Source organism: Scleropages formosus, chromosome 4 (genome assembly GCF_900964775.1).
Source record: "Scleropages formosus chromosome 4, fSclFor1.1, whole genome shotgun sequence".
Taxonomy (NCBI): Eukaryota; Metazoa; Chordata; class Actinopteri; order Osteoglossiformes; family Osteoglossidae; genus Scleropages; species Scleropages formosus.
The window spans coordinates 29,741,778-29,753,590 of NC_041809.1; the positions used below are offsets into that span (position 1 = coordinate 29,741,778).

The 11,813-nt window shown below is 39.1% G+C and overlaps 1 protein-coding gene across 5 annotated transcripts; it reads left to right on the plus strand.

The window, feature by feature from the left end:
* The first annotated feature begins 3,439 nt into the window (after nt 1-3,439).
* On the plus strand, nt 3,440-6,619 carry LOC108934434 (rho-related GTP-binding protein RhoG-like). 5 transcript variants are annotated; one of them, XM_018752261.2, is made up of 3 exons: nt 3,463-3,481; nt 4,271-4,397; nt 5,091-6,619. In XM_018752261.2, the coding sequence occupies exon 3, from the start codon at nt 5,120-5,122 to the stop codon at nt 5,693-5,695; it is 576 nt and encodes a 191-aa protein (XP_018607777.1). In that variant the 5' UTR covers nt 3,463-3,481; nt 4,271-4,397; nt 5,091-5,119; the 3' UTR covers nt 5,696-6,619. The 5 variants fall into 5 exon arrangements, with proteins under 5 accessions (XP_018607773.1, XP_018607774.1, XP_018607775.1 ...); XM_018752260.2 differs by lacking the exon at nt 4,271-4,397 and adding an exon at nt 4,089-4,102 and having other exon boundaries at nt 3,465-3,481; XM_018752257.1 differs by lacking the exon at nt 4,271-4,397 and having other exon boundaries at nt 3,440-3,481.
* Nucleotides 6,620-11,813: the final 5,194 nt, after the last annotated feature.

Genomic DNA, 11,813 nt, shown 5'->3' on the forward strand with positions numbered 1-11,813 from the left:
GAAAGTGAGCAGCTTCAGATTCCTGGGTGTTCACATTACCGAAGATTTCACCTGGTCTCACAACACTGCACATCTGGCCAAGAAATCACGTCAGCGTCTGCACTTCTTGAGAAGGCTGAGGAAATTTGCCATGCCAAACCGAATCCTCAGAAGCTTCTATAGGTGTGCAAATCGAGAGCGTGCTCACCAACTCTATCACTGCGTGGTTTGGAAGCTGCACAGTACAGGATCGTAAGGCGCTACAGCGAGTGGTGAAAGCTGCTCGAACCATCTCTGGAACGTCCTTACCATCACTGGAGAGCCTGTACCAGGCCAGAACCATCAAGAGAGCCATTAACATCATCAAGGACAACAGTCATCCCCAGCACAGCCTCTTCACACCCTTACCATCAGGCAGATGCTACAGGAGAGTTAAAGCCAGAACCTCAAGGTTGAAAAACTGTTTTTACGCACAGGCCATCAGGCTTGTGAACGACACCCATCCACTGCCTCTCCATCCATCACGGCAGACACAGATTACTCTCTGAGCCTGAGAGGTGTCAACTACCCCATCCTTCCTACACACATACACACCCACAACGCCAATAACATCAGAGACCACAGTCTACCTCCGAATACCATGCGCACACAAATACACACCCCCTTTCAACTGCGAATTGACCCAATCTACTGCTGCAGGACTTTGCACATGTACGACTTCCATGTTTACATTGCTCACTGCACACTTTATATACGTATATAACTTCGTTTCTTGGATTTTTGCACTAATAGTAATTTTTGTAATTTGTGATTTACGTCTTGCATTTTTCTTTTCATGTGTTTTTCTTTCCTTATGTCATTACAATTTATGTCATAGGCTGCTGAGAGGATTCACAGAGAAAGAATTTCATTGTATGGTATAATGAACTGTTTACTGTACACATGACAAACTCTTGAATCTTATTCATTTAGCTGATGCATTTTTGTAACGTAACTTATAATGTAAGCTACTTACAACTGAGGGAATCAAATACAAGGTATAATTTCATGTAAGTCACTATGTCCATATTTGCACAGATACACTATTGAAAAATTCACTTCTCTCCGAAGAATGTGCTGGAAAGACTGGGTTTTGCCAGTGACCACAATTATGAAGGATTAGACCCGCTTGTTCTCTGGTTGTGACAAGAACATCCTAAAAAGGCACTTGGTGTTTGAACTTTTGACCTGCGTTGGCCATATACGACCAGCAGGTGACAACACCTTACTGTAATTTTACATTTATGCATCTAGCTGATGCTTTTTTGCTAAGTGATGTACAATTAATTTGTATTTTGCAGAAAAATTTTATCTAAGGTGATTTGTGATGCTAGATACACTACAGCCATTGACCCATGATTAATACAGCAGAGCTACGAAACACTAACACATGTTTTAAGATTAGCTACAGCTTTGTATCTAAACTGACACATGAGAAACAGAAAATGATATCAAAAATAAAATAGGCCATTGGGTAAAAACAACCATATACCTATCCAACACTGGGCAAAATCCAGGGTAAACATGGCGCAGCCTCATTATGTGTGACAGGGCCTCCACATCTGTTGAAACTAAAGAGTGGAATCTTCCAGAAAAAGAGGGAGAATCACAATTTAAGAAAAAGAAAAGAAAAAAACTGATTTTTGTCTGCTTCAGCCGTATGCATTCATTGAAATGATTAAGCTAACAACATCTTACTCCTGTTACAAAGAAGGTGAAATACCTTCCAAAACAAACAAAAAGTGAAACCATTGCAGGTTCTTAGGAAGCTTTCCTCCCATTAAACCCCTTTCTCTAAGTCCTGAAACCAGTCATAATTGTTCTTTTGGTACAATAAAGTTCATATTCATATTTTTGTAAGAAAATGTATAGTCCAGGCCTGGCAAGCTGTCTAGCAATTGTAGCCCAACCACATGCCCTGGATCTCCCTCCTCAAGTTACAATGTTGTTAGTGCTTAGTGAATTAAATTCAGGGCGTGACAAATATCATAACTAAAATGTCTGCTGTTACAAATTATAATTCCATTTTTTAAATTAAACAACACAGTGCTATTTCATCAGTATGTTTAATTAAAATGCCATGTATTTTTAAAATAATTTCAAGTCTCTAAATGTAACATTACAAAGAAAAATTGGTTGTTACGGTTGCTCGAGCAATATTATATGTTGTAAATGTACTGAATTACTTTCTTCAAAATCTGCTGCAGTAGTTACACTTTGCACTATAGCTTGATCGGTTTTTAATATAAGAAGGGTAAGATTTAAATATTAGAAAAAACAGCTTAGATGTTTGTATAAACATTTCTGTATAAACATTTAAGTGTTTGCAGCTCCCTAACCTGAAGTGTGTTTTATTTTTCTTTTGTTTATTTTAAAGACAAAAATATTAACTTCAAGAGTAAGTTGTTATAAATTATGTCATCCAAAACTTTCAGACAGCCTGCTGTGAGCTGGTTGGAAGAGAAGGAATAATATATTACTGGTTTGACTGGTATGAAGTGATTTCAAATGAAAACTATTGCAGCAGAATTTCAGGGTGTCTATCTGCGATCTAAAACGCAAAGGAAGTTGGATGACACAACATGACAATGATCCGAAACGCGTGTATAAATCGACAACAGAGTGCCTCAAACACAAAAAATTCTGTATGAATGGCCAAGTCAAACCTCAGCCCCGCTGAAATGCTGTGGTGTGATCTGAAACAAGCTGTTCAGTTAAGACATCCCAAGAAATAAGTACAAACTGAAACAGTTTTGCATGAGAAACAAGCCAGTACCTCCTAACCACTGTGCAGGTGTGATCAGCGGCAAGAGGAAGTGCTGTAGGTTCCACTAGTTGCTAAATGTAAGAGTACGTATAAATGTAAAATGTTGTGAATGATGATTGTTAAAAGAGTTTGTCTTTATTATGACAAAGATGAAGATCAGATCACATTTTGATCAAATTTTTTGCTTAACTGTATAGATCATGTGAGAAATAAAAAAGAACTTGTAATTTTAAACCTAGAAGTTATTTTTGGTGATTAGAACAATATTATTCACAAGAGCAATGCTCCGATCTTAAGACGTTGGTTTAAGGCTTCACTTTAAGAGATAGTTTGTCATCACTATATAATATAAACAAAACTCCTCTACTTACAAAAGACAATTCGTTATTGTAATGCACAAAAGCTTTATTTAGTTTAGATTAATATTGTCAAAAGAATTTCAGTTATTACAGTTACCACCACTGAAATTGTGAATAGTCTTAAGGCACCAAAACAACTGGAAAAAAATCCACAAGTCTAATATATTCTTGCTTTCTGGTTGGAATTCCTACGTAATGTACGTAGACAGTACCGATTTTGTACTACATTTACCAGAATTCCCGGCGTAAAAGTCAGTCATGCGTAGTAAGAACCGGGGAGCTCCCCGGATACAAGTCTGTCTGGAAAGGAAGAAAAGCGCGAGTTGTGAGCAAGGCGGTGAGACGGATTGTAATTTTGTTTTGTACGGTTACTTCACGAGCACTCAAAGTCAGTGGTAAAAATACCTGCTTAAAGTAATAGAAGTGTTACAGATAGTTAAATCAAAACTCTTATCTCCTACTAAACTCAGCTTGCCTTCCTTCGACTGTCGATTTCTCACACACCCCGCACTTCGGCTTCGCTAGCTCTGAGCTAGCCTAATTGGTAATTAAGTCAAAAGTAATATTTAACACAGTCTCAGTGACGTGGCTAGCATTAACATGCCTTATGCTGCCAAAGACCTGTGGTTTTTAGAAGTCTGTTCCTCTTATTTATATTATTTGTGCGCAAATTTCTCTTAACTAGTTTAGAAGTGAAGTCAGAAGTGGAAAACAGAGTCAGTGTTAATGATGTGACATGCTGGGTCACTTTTTTTTTTTCCTTTTTCTTCTTCCTTGTGCTTTTGTGATTTGTACGATAAGTAGTTGCTCCGAGAGCTTTGTTCCGGTTCGGAACGTGAACGGTGTCACTTACTTTCGATAACATTTAAATCACGGCGCATGACAGCTCGTCTCTCTCTCTCTCGCCTGCGCCGCGTGATTCACTGAACCCGTGTTGTTTCCAGAAGGCGTTTTCGAGGTGATTATGCTTAGCCAAGCCCGACTTCTTTTGTTTGTTTCATGTGTGAGAGGGCCTCGTGGTTGTTTGTTGAATGTTTACTGGTGTAAAGATGGTTTTGGTGCCCCAGACAATTGTCTGTACTCTGATTTCACGCATGCGCAGTTACTCCCTGTTTGGGTTCCACAGAAATGATTGAGTGTCGAGAGCAGTGCTTTGGAACGCGGCCTTTTGTAACTGTTGACTGTCTTCACTAAATGTGCACATTGACTGCAACACTTCTCACAACTCCCATACAATCCCTGCGATTTTCTAGGTTAGTGATATTGCTTCAGCTTGGCCTTCGTTGCTGATATATTTGTATTTTAGTAATTTATCTAGTGCATACATTCAGATTTATTGGGGAAAATTAGCTGGCCGCGACCCCGCATGGGATAAGCGGTTGTAGACGATGGATGGGTGGATGGAGAGTTGGTGGATGTAAATTGCCCCGACTGTGTGATCGCCCTGCAATGAACTGGTGAGCTGTTCAGGTTTCACCCTTCCTCATGCCCTACACGTTTGGGATAGGCTTCTAACCATCGTGACCCTGTATTGGATAAGTGGTTTTTATTATATATGGCTCTTGTAAAGGCATTTAGCAAATGTTTCTGTATGCACACGTGCTTATGTACATTTACATGTATGTATATATGTATTTATATGTTCATTTTTTTGCATTTTTTTGTCTGTTGGTTTTTTGAAATTTTTGCTCTTTCAAATGTTCTAAATTTTTAGTCTTCAATTTTTCACAAATTTCCTTACCAATTTTAAAAAAAAAAAAAAAAAAATTTGATGCTGTTCCCAAAATTCATTATTCTGGTATCCGTTGTTCCATGGATGGACTTTATTTTTAACTTTTTGCTAAAGCTAATTTAGACTTCCCTCAACAGACAACTGTTAATGTTAATAAGTTTAGAAATAGTAAAGGATTTTCTGTTATACTCACTAGCTTGGTTTCCTTGTGCAGGTGGTGTGGTCTGAGTGGATGAAGGAAGAATGCAGACAATAAAGTGCGTTGTTGTTGGGGATGGAGCAGTGGGCAAAACGTGCCTGCTCATCTCTTACACAACCAATGCCTTCCCTGAGGAATACATCCCTACTGTGTTCGACAACTACAGCGCACAGATGAGTGTGGATGGGCGTACAGTCAGCCTGAATCTGTGGGACACAGCAGGCCAGGAGGAGTATGATCGGCTGCGTACGCTGTCCTATCCGCAGACCAACGTCTTTGTCATCTGCTTCTCCATTGGCAGTCCGTCTTCACATGCCAATGTCCGGCACAAGTGGCACCCGGAAGTGTCACACCACTGCCCCAATGTGCCCATCCTGCTGGTGGGCACCAAGCGGGACCTGCGCGCCGATGCCGAGACGGTGAAGAAGCTGAAGGAGCAAGGTCTTGCACCTACCACACTGCAGCAGGGCAGTGCATTGGCCAAGCAGATTGGCGCTGTCAAGTACATGGAGTGCTCAGCACTCCTGCAGGAAGGAGTACGGGAGGTATTTGCGGAGGCTGTACGAGCTGTTCTCTACCCTGTCACCAAGAAGAATACAAAGAAGTGCATCCTCCTATAGTTAGCCCGGTTCGAAGGACTTGGAGGACATGGACAAGGAGATGCTTTGCGTTTTCCTCACTGAAGGCTTCTCTAGCTTCAAGCCTAGCACAAGATTTGTAGTTCTGGTGCTGTTAATTCTTTAACTTATGCCCAGAGAGTTATTTGGAATGTCTTTGTTGTTACTTGTTCCCTTAACAAACACCAAAGCAATGATGCCATGAGAATGAGCTGTGATCTTTGACCCACCATTATCTTCTGTTGTGTCCAGAAATTGCACATATTTTTAAGAAATGCCACATTTATGATTACTTGGCTCTTCCAGTTATGTCTTTGTCTGCCTTTTCCAACACTGAGTGTGTAAATGAGCTTGATTACTTTCAGTGGACAGGAAATAGGTTGAAAATTAAGTGTTAAAGGGTTCAGTGTCTATAAAGAAAGTGAAAGATTAAATAAAATGGTTACATGACATCACCAAACAGGGATAAGCTGTATAAAGTGCACTTAATTCAAGACCTAACATCAGGTGTACCAGCTGGGGTGAAATGAAGATTGTGGAGTCAGTGAGTAATCACAGCCATTTACACATCATCTATGTTGACCAGGAGGCCTAGTGGGGGTAGAGCTTTTTAGCTTTATGTACAGTATGTTGCCACGAAGCACTAACTGAACAACAGAACACCTGCAATCCCCTCTGTTCCCCAGACTTTTATGATCCATAGTCAGTGCTGAAGCCAGTAATGTACCATCCTCCTGTTTGAAAAGAGTGGTCAGAAAGCTAAATGGACCAAAGATCACCTCAGTAATGAACTTCAAACATGCATGTGACCTTATGCCTTCAGCTGCAGGGTAGTTTAAAATTCCTTTGTGGAAAATGTGTTTATCTGCCTTATTATGATCTTGATGTTCTTCAGTCAGTTAAGTCTTTGCAATACAAGTCTGATTTTGAAAGGAAATACATGGTTTACAAGCAGTGTGTCTGAATCAGGTACCATAAATGATGTACCACTGCTTTCAGTGTCTCCTGTATTGCCAGTCAGCATCATTTTTGGTATTATTTTTGCCCTATGTGTGATGGCTAGATCATTGTCATGCAAAGCATTGTAGGCCATTGAAAGAAAAGGTCTTATAATTTGCCAGAAGAATTTCTCTGTAAATATTAGAATGGTGTTTCTGTTCATCATAATCAAAATGACTCCTCAAAGTCAATCAGATTTACAGTTTTACTAAGTCTGTCAAGTAATGGTGAGGAAAAATACATTCCATTTTCTGTTATTTTAAATTTGCTTAATTATCAATATAGCTGATTATCAGATACTTTGTGGGCTTCCTGTATCATGACTCAGGTGTAAGCTTTCATTATCAGTTTCTGACAGTTGTCATATAAAGTTAAATCAGCATATTCAATTTGATTTGGTCTCCTAGGCACCAAAGATTACTTGTATTTGTACTGCTGCTTTTCTAAAGAAGAATGCAGAATGACTGCCAAGTTGTTAAATGGTGATTTCCATAAATATAACTGAAAAACTGAAGGTATAACTGTGCAGGTGAATTACATGATAATCAGATTATACTGCTGCTCTGTGAACTGCATTGTTGTTTCCACCTGTTCTGGGTTCAGTTAAATTGCTCAGTACAAGTATGTGTGGATTTTCTCATGCCTTCTTACACTGAGAAAGCAATTTAGCAGGGCCTATTTTTGTGATAGTTTTGATTCTGCTCCTTATATTTTGACTGTCTAAATTAATGCAATGAATCCCTCTGCCATGCTCAGCGGAATTAAAAACCAGACAGCTCCAGCAGAATCTTGGAAAGATGATTTGGGATTTTTTTTTTTTTTTCTGGCTGCCTCAGATTAAAAGCAAGTATGCTTTTATCTCTTTAGAAATCAGCAATTGTCAGTTATGCATATACTGTACTCTATTACTGACCTACCTGGGTAATTATTACTTGGCATTATCACGCCTTGTTCAGAGGACTAGAGTGGTGGCCTCAGCATTCAACCCAGCTGTGCTCTTGATAGTTAAGATGTTTGTGGCTTTGCTCAGATTTGTTCATGCTCAGTTATTTCATTGCCGTGTTGATATTACAGCTTCTGCTGATGTTTTGTCCTCCTGCAGCAGCAGCAGGAAGTGGTGTATCGCTGGTTTGAACAAGATCTCGTAACTGAAAGCGACCTCTGGTCCAGTTGAGGTGTTTAGTTTCACAGTTTTGACTTTGTTCTCACAGTTATTTTGCCCAAGTAGTCTAAAATATACTTAATGTGCCAATTTATTGTTTTAACTTCAGTAAAATTTAAGGAAGGGACTTTTTCTTAATCTTAATGCTGAATTGCTGTTACTGAAATGGAGCCTTTCTTAAATTTGTGAGCATTTACTGGTTTGCTTCCAACTTGCCCTACGATAATTCTTCAAATTAATTTTGTATCCATTGCAGAATCAGTAAATTAAATGGCTGTGACACATTTAGAAAACGTGCACATATCACTTTTTCATGCATCTGCAATTGCTTTTCTTTAGGCTATTGGGTGATTTTAATACAAAATAAAACATTTCAGGTATTTTATATTTTAATAGTTTACCCAGGATTCACCACATTTAATTCCAAAGTCATAATTAAGAAGAACTGACTGGTGTGCACACAGTGTGTAGGATTCTTGCATATGCAGTCATTTTGTTACTCTGAATATAGTATCTTTCAGGGTGTGGTACTCGCCTGAAGAGGTTAGGTGCTCTTCAAACCTAACCTGCAATTAGGCTTCTCGGAAAGCCACTTCTCAGCCTTTCCCCTAGTGCTCGTCAAATGGAAGATACCTGTATTTTAACGCATTGTGCTCATGGAATGTAGAGACTTTTTTCAGGGCTTGACTGTTGTGGTTAAGTGAATAAGTAACCTGGTAAAATGTGCCTTGCATCTTTAAAGTTCCCACTGACAGCTTTTGAACGTTACTTATGAAAGTTTTGTATTTTCACCTGTGTCCAGTTAGGCTACTCTCAGGGTTTACAGCAGCAGGCCTACCGATGTACAACTTCCCCAAAGACCCAGTGAAAGGGAGCATTTTGGTGTTCGGTGTCTTGGCAGTGTGATACACACAGGGGCCCTCGAGGCTGTCGGTGTCATCAAGCTGCATGAAGCAAGATCTTTAAAAGAAAAAACTGACAAATTTTGCTTTTGTTTTTACTTTTGTTGCCAAGTATGTAAGAAATATTTCTGTCGCAGTGCAAGTAATGTTTTCTGAAAAATTCTGCTAAACATTGTGACTGCAGGTTGTTCCGATGCCATGTGATAGAAGGACTTTGGAGTTTCCTCTGTGGAACATTTGCCAATGTGATAAAATCCAGGCTAATATTCTGAATGTATGGACAGAATACATATCCGTGAAACAAGTGTTGTCTGGAAGAAAAAATATTTTTAAATTTAAGCAATTATGCAAATCTCAATTTAACTTGTAAAGCCATATCTGTTGTGTTTTTCTTGTTGAGAAAAGCAGCTTGAATGACTGAACTTCAATTATTTGGGAATTTTTAGAAATGCTTTGTATTATTAAAGAATTAAGGAAGTGGGTCATGGTCAGCTGTGGGTTGTGTCATTAGCATGTCGTGCATGTGGTACTTTGTAATTATGTTTATGGCAACTAAGGAGGCTGTTGTTTTTTGGTACAGTGAGATCTGATGACACTGCAAAACTTGCATTTTTGCCACAATCTGAGTGGCTCTTCTCAGAAAATGAGTAACACGTTATACAGATGAATGCCAACAAGGGCACAATCTTCAGAGTTCAGCAGTGTGTTCTTTTTCCTCTTTGATGACATTGCTGTTGTATATTTCAAATTCTGACTCGATGACTGGGCCCCACACAGCAAACTCCTCAGGACAGTCTGCGATAGTGTGTGGTACTAAATTTATACACTGGGAACTTGATTTTTACAAATTGATTTTCTCATTTTTAACAAACGGTATTTGTATAAAACAACTAATGGAAATTTTTAAATTATGGTAAATAAAAATGGGAAAGATTTTTTTTGTCTCTGTGAATGCCAACGGATTTTGCATAGTTTGTCCGGGCAGATTGCAAAAGGTATATTTTTGCATAGTCCATCAAGGTCAGTCTAGATCTGGGTTTGCAACCAGGGGTCCATTGACACCTTGGTGCTCTGTGTACAGGCTTCAGGAGGTCTGTAAAGAACATTTCTGCTTTGGAAATAACAAAATCCTGTAAAATTTAAAATAAATACTGCTAATCCATTACTATCTAAGATACAATTCCATCTGAGGGTAATCAAGTTTCAGTAAATAAATTCAATGCAGCATTTTCTGTGAATGTATGGACATGTTAGGTGTCCTCAGCTTTCAGCAAATTCATAAAATGATCCATGGCCTAGAAAAGCTTCAGAACCTCTGTGCACACACACTAGCATAACTTAAAAAAAAAAAAAAAAAAAAGCAAGACACACATCTGCTGAGTTTGCAGAAGCCACAAAGAGCCAAGAGAGCAGCTATATATGTCACTGAACTAATAATGTTCCGTGACGCTGCAATGCACACGTGTAGTGGTTGCAAGACATTCTTCTTCAGCATGTATCAGATATTCAAGGAGCTTTTATTAAGTCCTGGAAAAATGTTAAGAAAAAAAAGTAAATTCTAAAAGAATATTATTATATAGAACATATGCAAACTGAAGAAAATAAAAATAAATGGCTGTAAATTCTGAAAAAGGAATCTAATTTAAAGATGGACACGGGTGACGGGATAAAGTGGGGTGGTGGTCCCCACTAAGATCCCCAGAAGTAAAAGTCAGGTTGAAAAGAATGAAAGAAACATAAAATCCCACAGGAAAATTCAATTGAATTAGGTTGCACTTGCAGCAGCGATACGTGGGAAAAATATGTTCCAAAAAGGGAGCTTAAGGTTTAAGCAGCGAGCGACGGGCCAGAAACACAAAAAAACCTGAAATTCGCTACGTGTAACACTGCTTACATTTGAGCAGAGTTATAACAGCGATGAAATATCGATAAATTCCGTAAAAGACACAGTTTTCCAACAACTAAGAGCTTCATTTGGGCTACGGGCGCCCTCGATAGCGGTATTTGCGGCACGAGCGCAAGGTAACCGCCCTAGATGCGAAGACGCGCGCCCTACTTAGTTACACACTTCCTTTTTACGCGACCGGATGTGACGCAGTTGTGTGCAGACGGAAGCGACCGCCTGTACTTACATTTTCGGAAGAGAAATACAGCAGTAGACGGGCACGACTTTATTGTTTATTACAGGAAATTTTGCGTGCTACGTCCCATTTTATGGCTCAGCTTTTTGGAGGGAAAAAGGGAATTCTCGCCCGCGCAGAATTCTGCAGGCTCTTAGATACATCGCAGTAATTCAATTGCCGAAGCAGTTGAGTTGCAGCTAACTCTGCAGCGCTAGCGGCTAGGCTAGGCCTGTGTGTGTGTCACAGCAGGTAAGAAACACTTCATAATTTATGGAAAAACAAAACTCCATGCAGGAATTTCACGCATTGTTTGAATGTTATTTCGGACAGCAGCTTGTTTATAAATAGTCAAATAAACACACAGTGCTATCGACTAAGTAGGCAGGCTAACTTAGTTAGCCGCTAAGTCAGTCAGTTGGGGTGTGAGCATACACATGATTCATATGACATATCTGAAGTATGAAATGACAGTCGAACTGAAGAACTCTTCATTGTCCTTTTCATACTTCAGATGTATCAAAGAAGTGTAAGGGTCTCCATTGCTCACCAGTGGCGTCTCTGCACTCTGGATTTTTTAGGGTGACGTTTTGTTTGTAAACAAAACGAATATATCGTCAAGCCAGTTGTTGTACATCACTGAAAATTAACATGATATTAACGCCAATTTTCCCAACAAAGTAAAATTATGTGTCTTAAGTAAAGTTTTGAGTTTACTTAAGTTGAACCTAAGTCAGCTTTGGAAGAGTGCATGAATGAGCAGCATAGGAGTTACAGAAAGTTTGACTTGAGAATCCTGTTCTTCACTGGCACCTAAGGATGCTTCTTATGCTCATGTATTGTTTAGTATGTATTGTAAATGGATTTATTTGTCTTTTCTAAAGAACTGATGACAGAAGTTTTGTTAAAACTAGAGTTTTGTTTCAAGTAAAAGAAAA

Coding starts and splice junctions, on each gene's coding strand:
- LOC108934434 (XM_018752257.1), top strand. CDS start 5,120: ATGCAGACAATAAAGTGCGTTGTTGTTGGGGATGGAGCAGTGGGCAAA.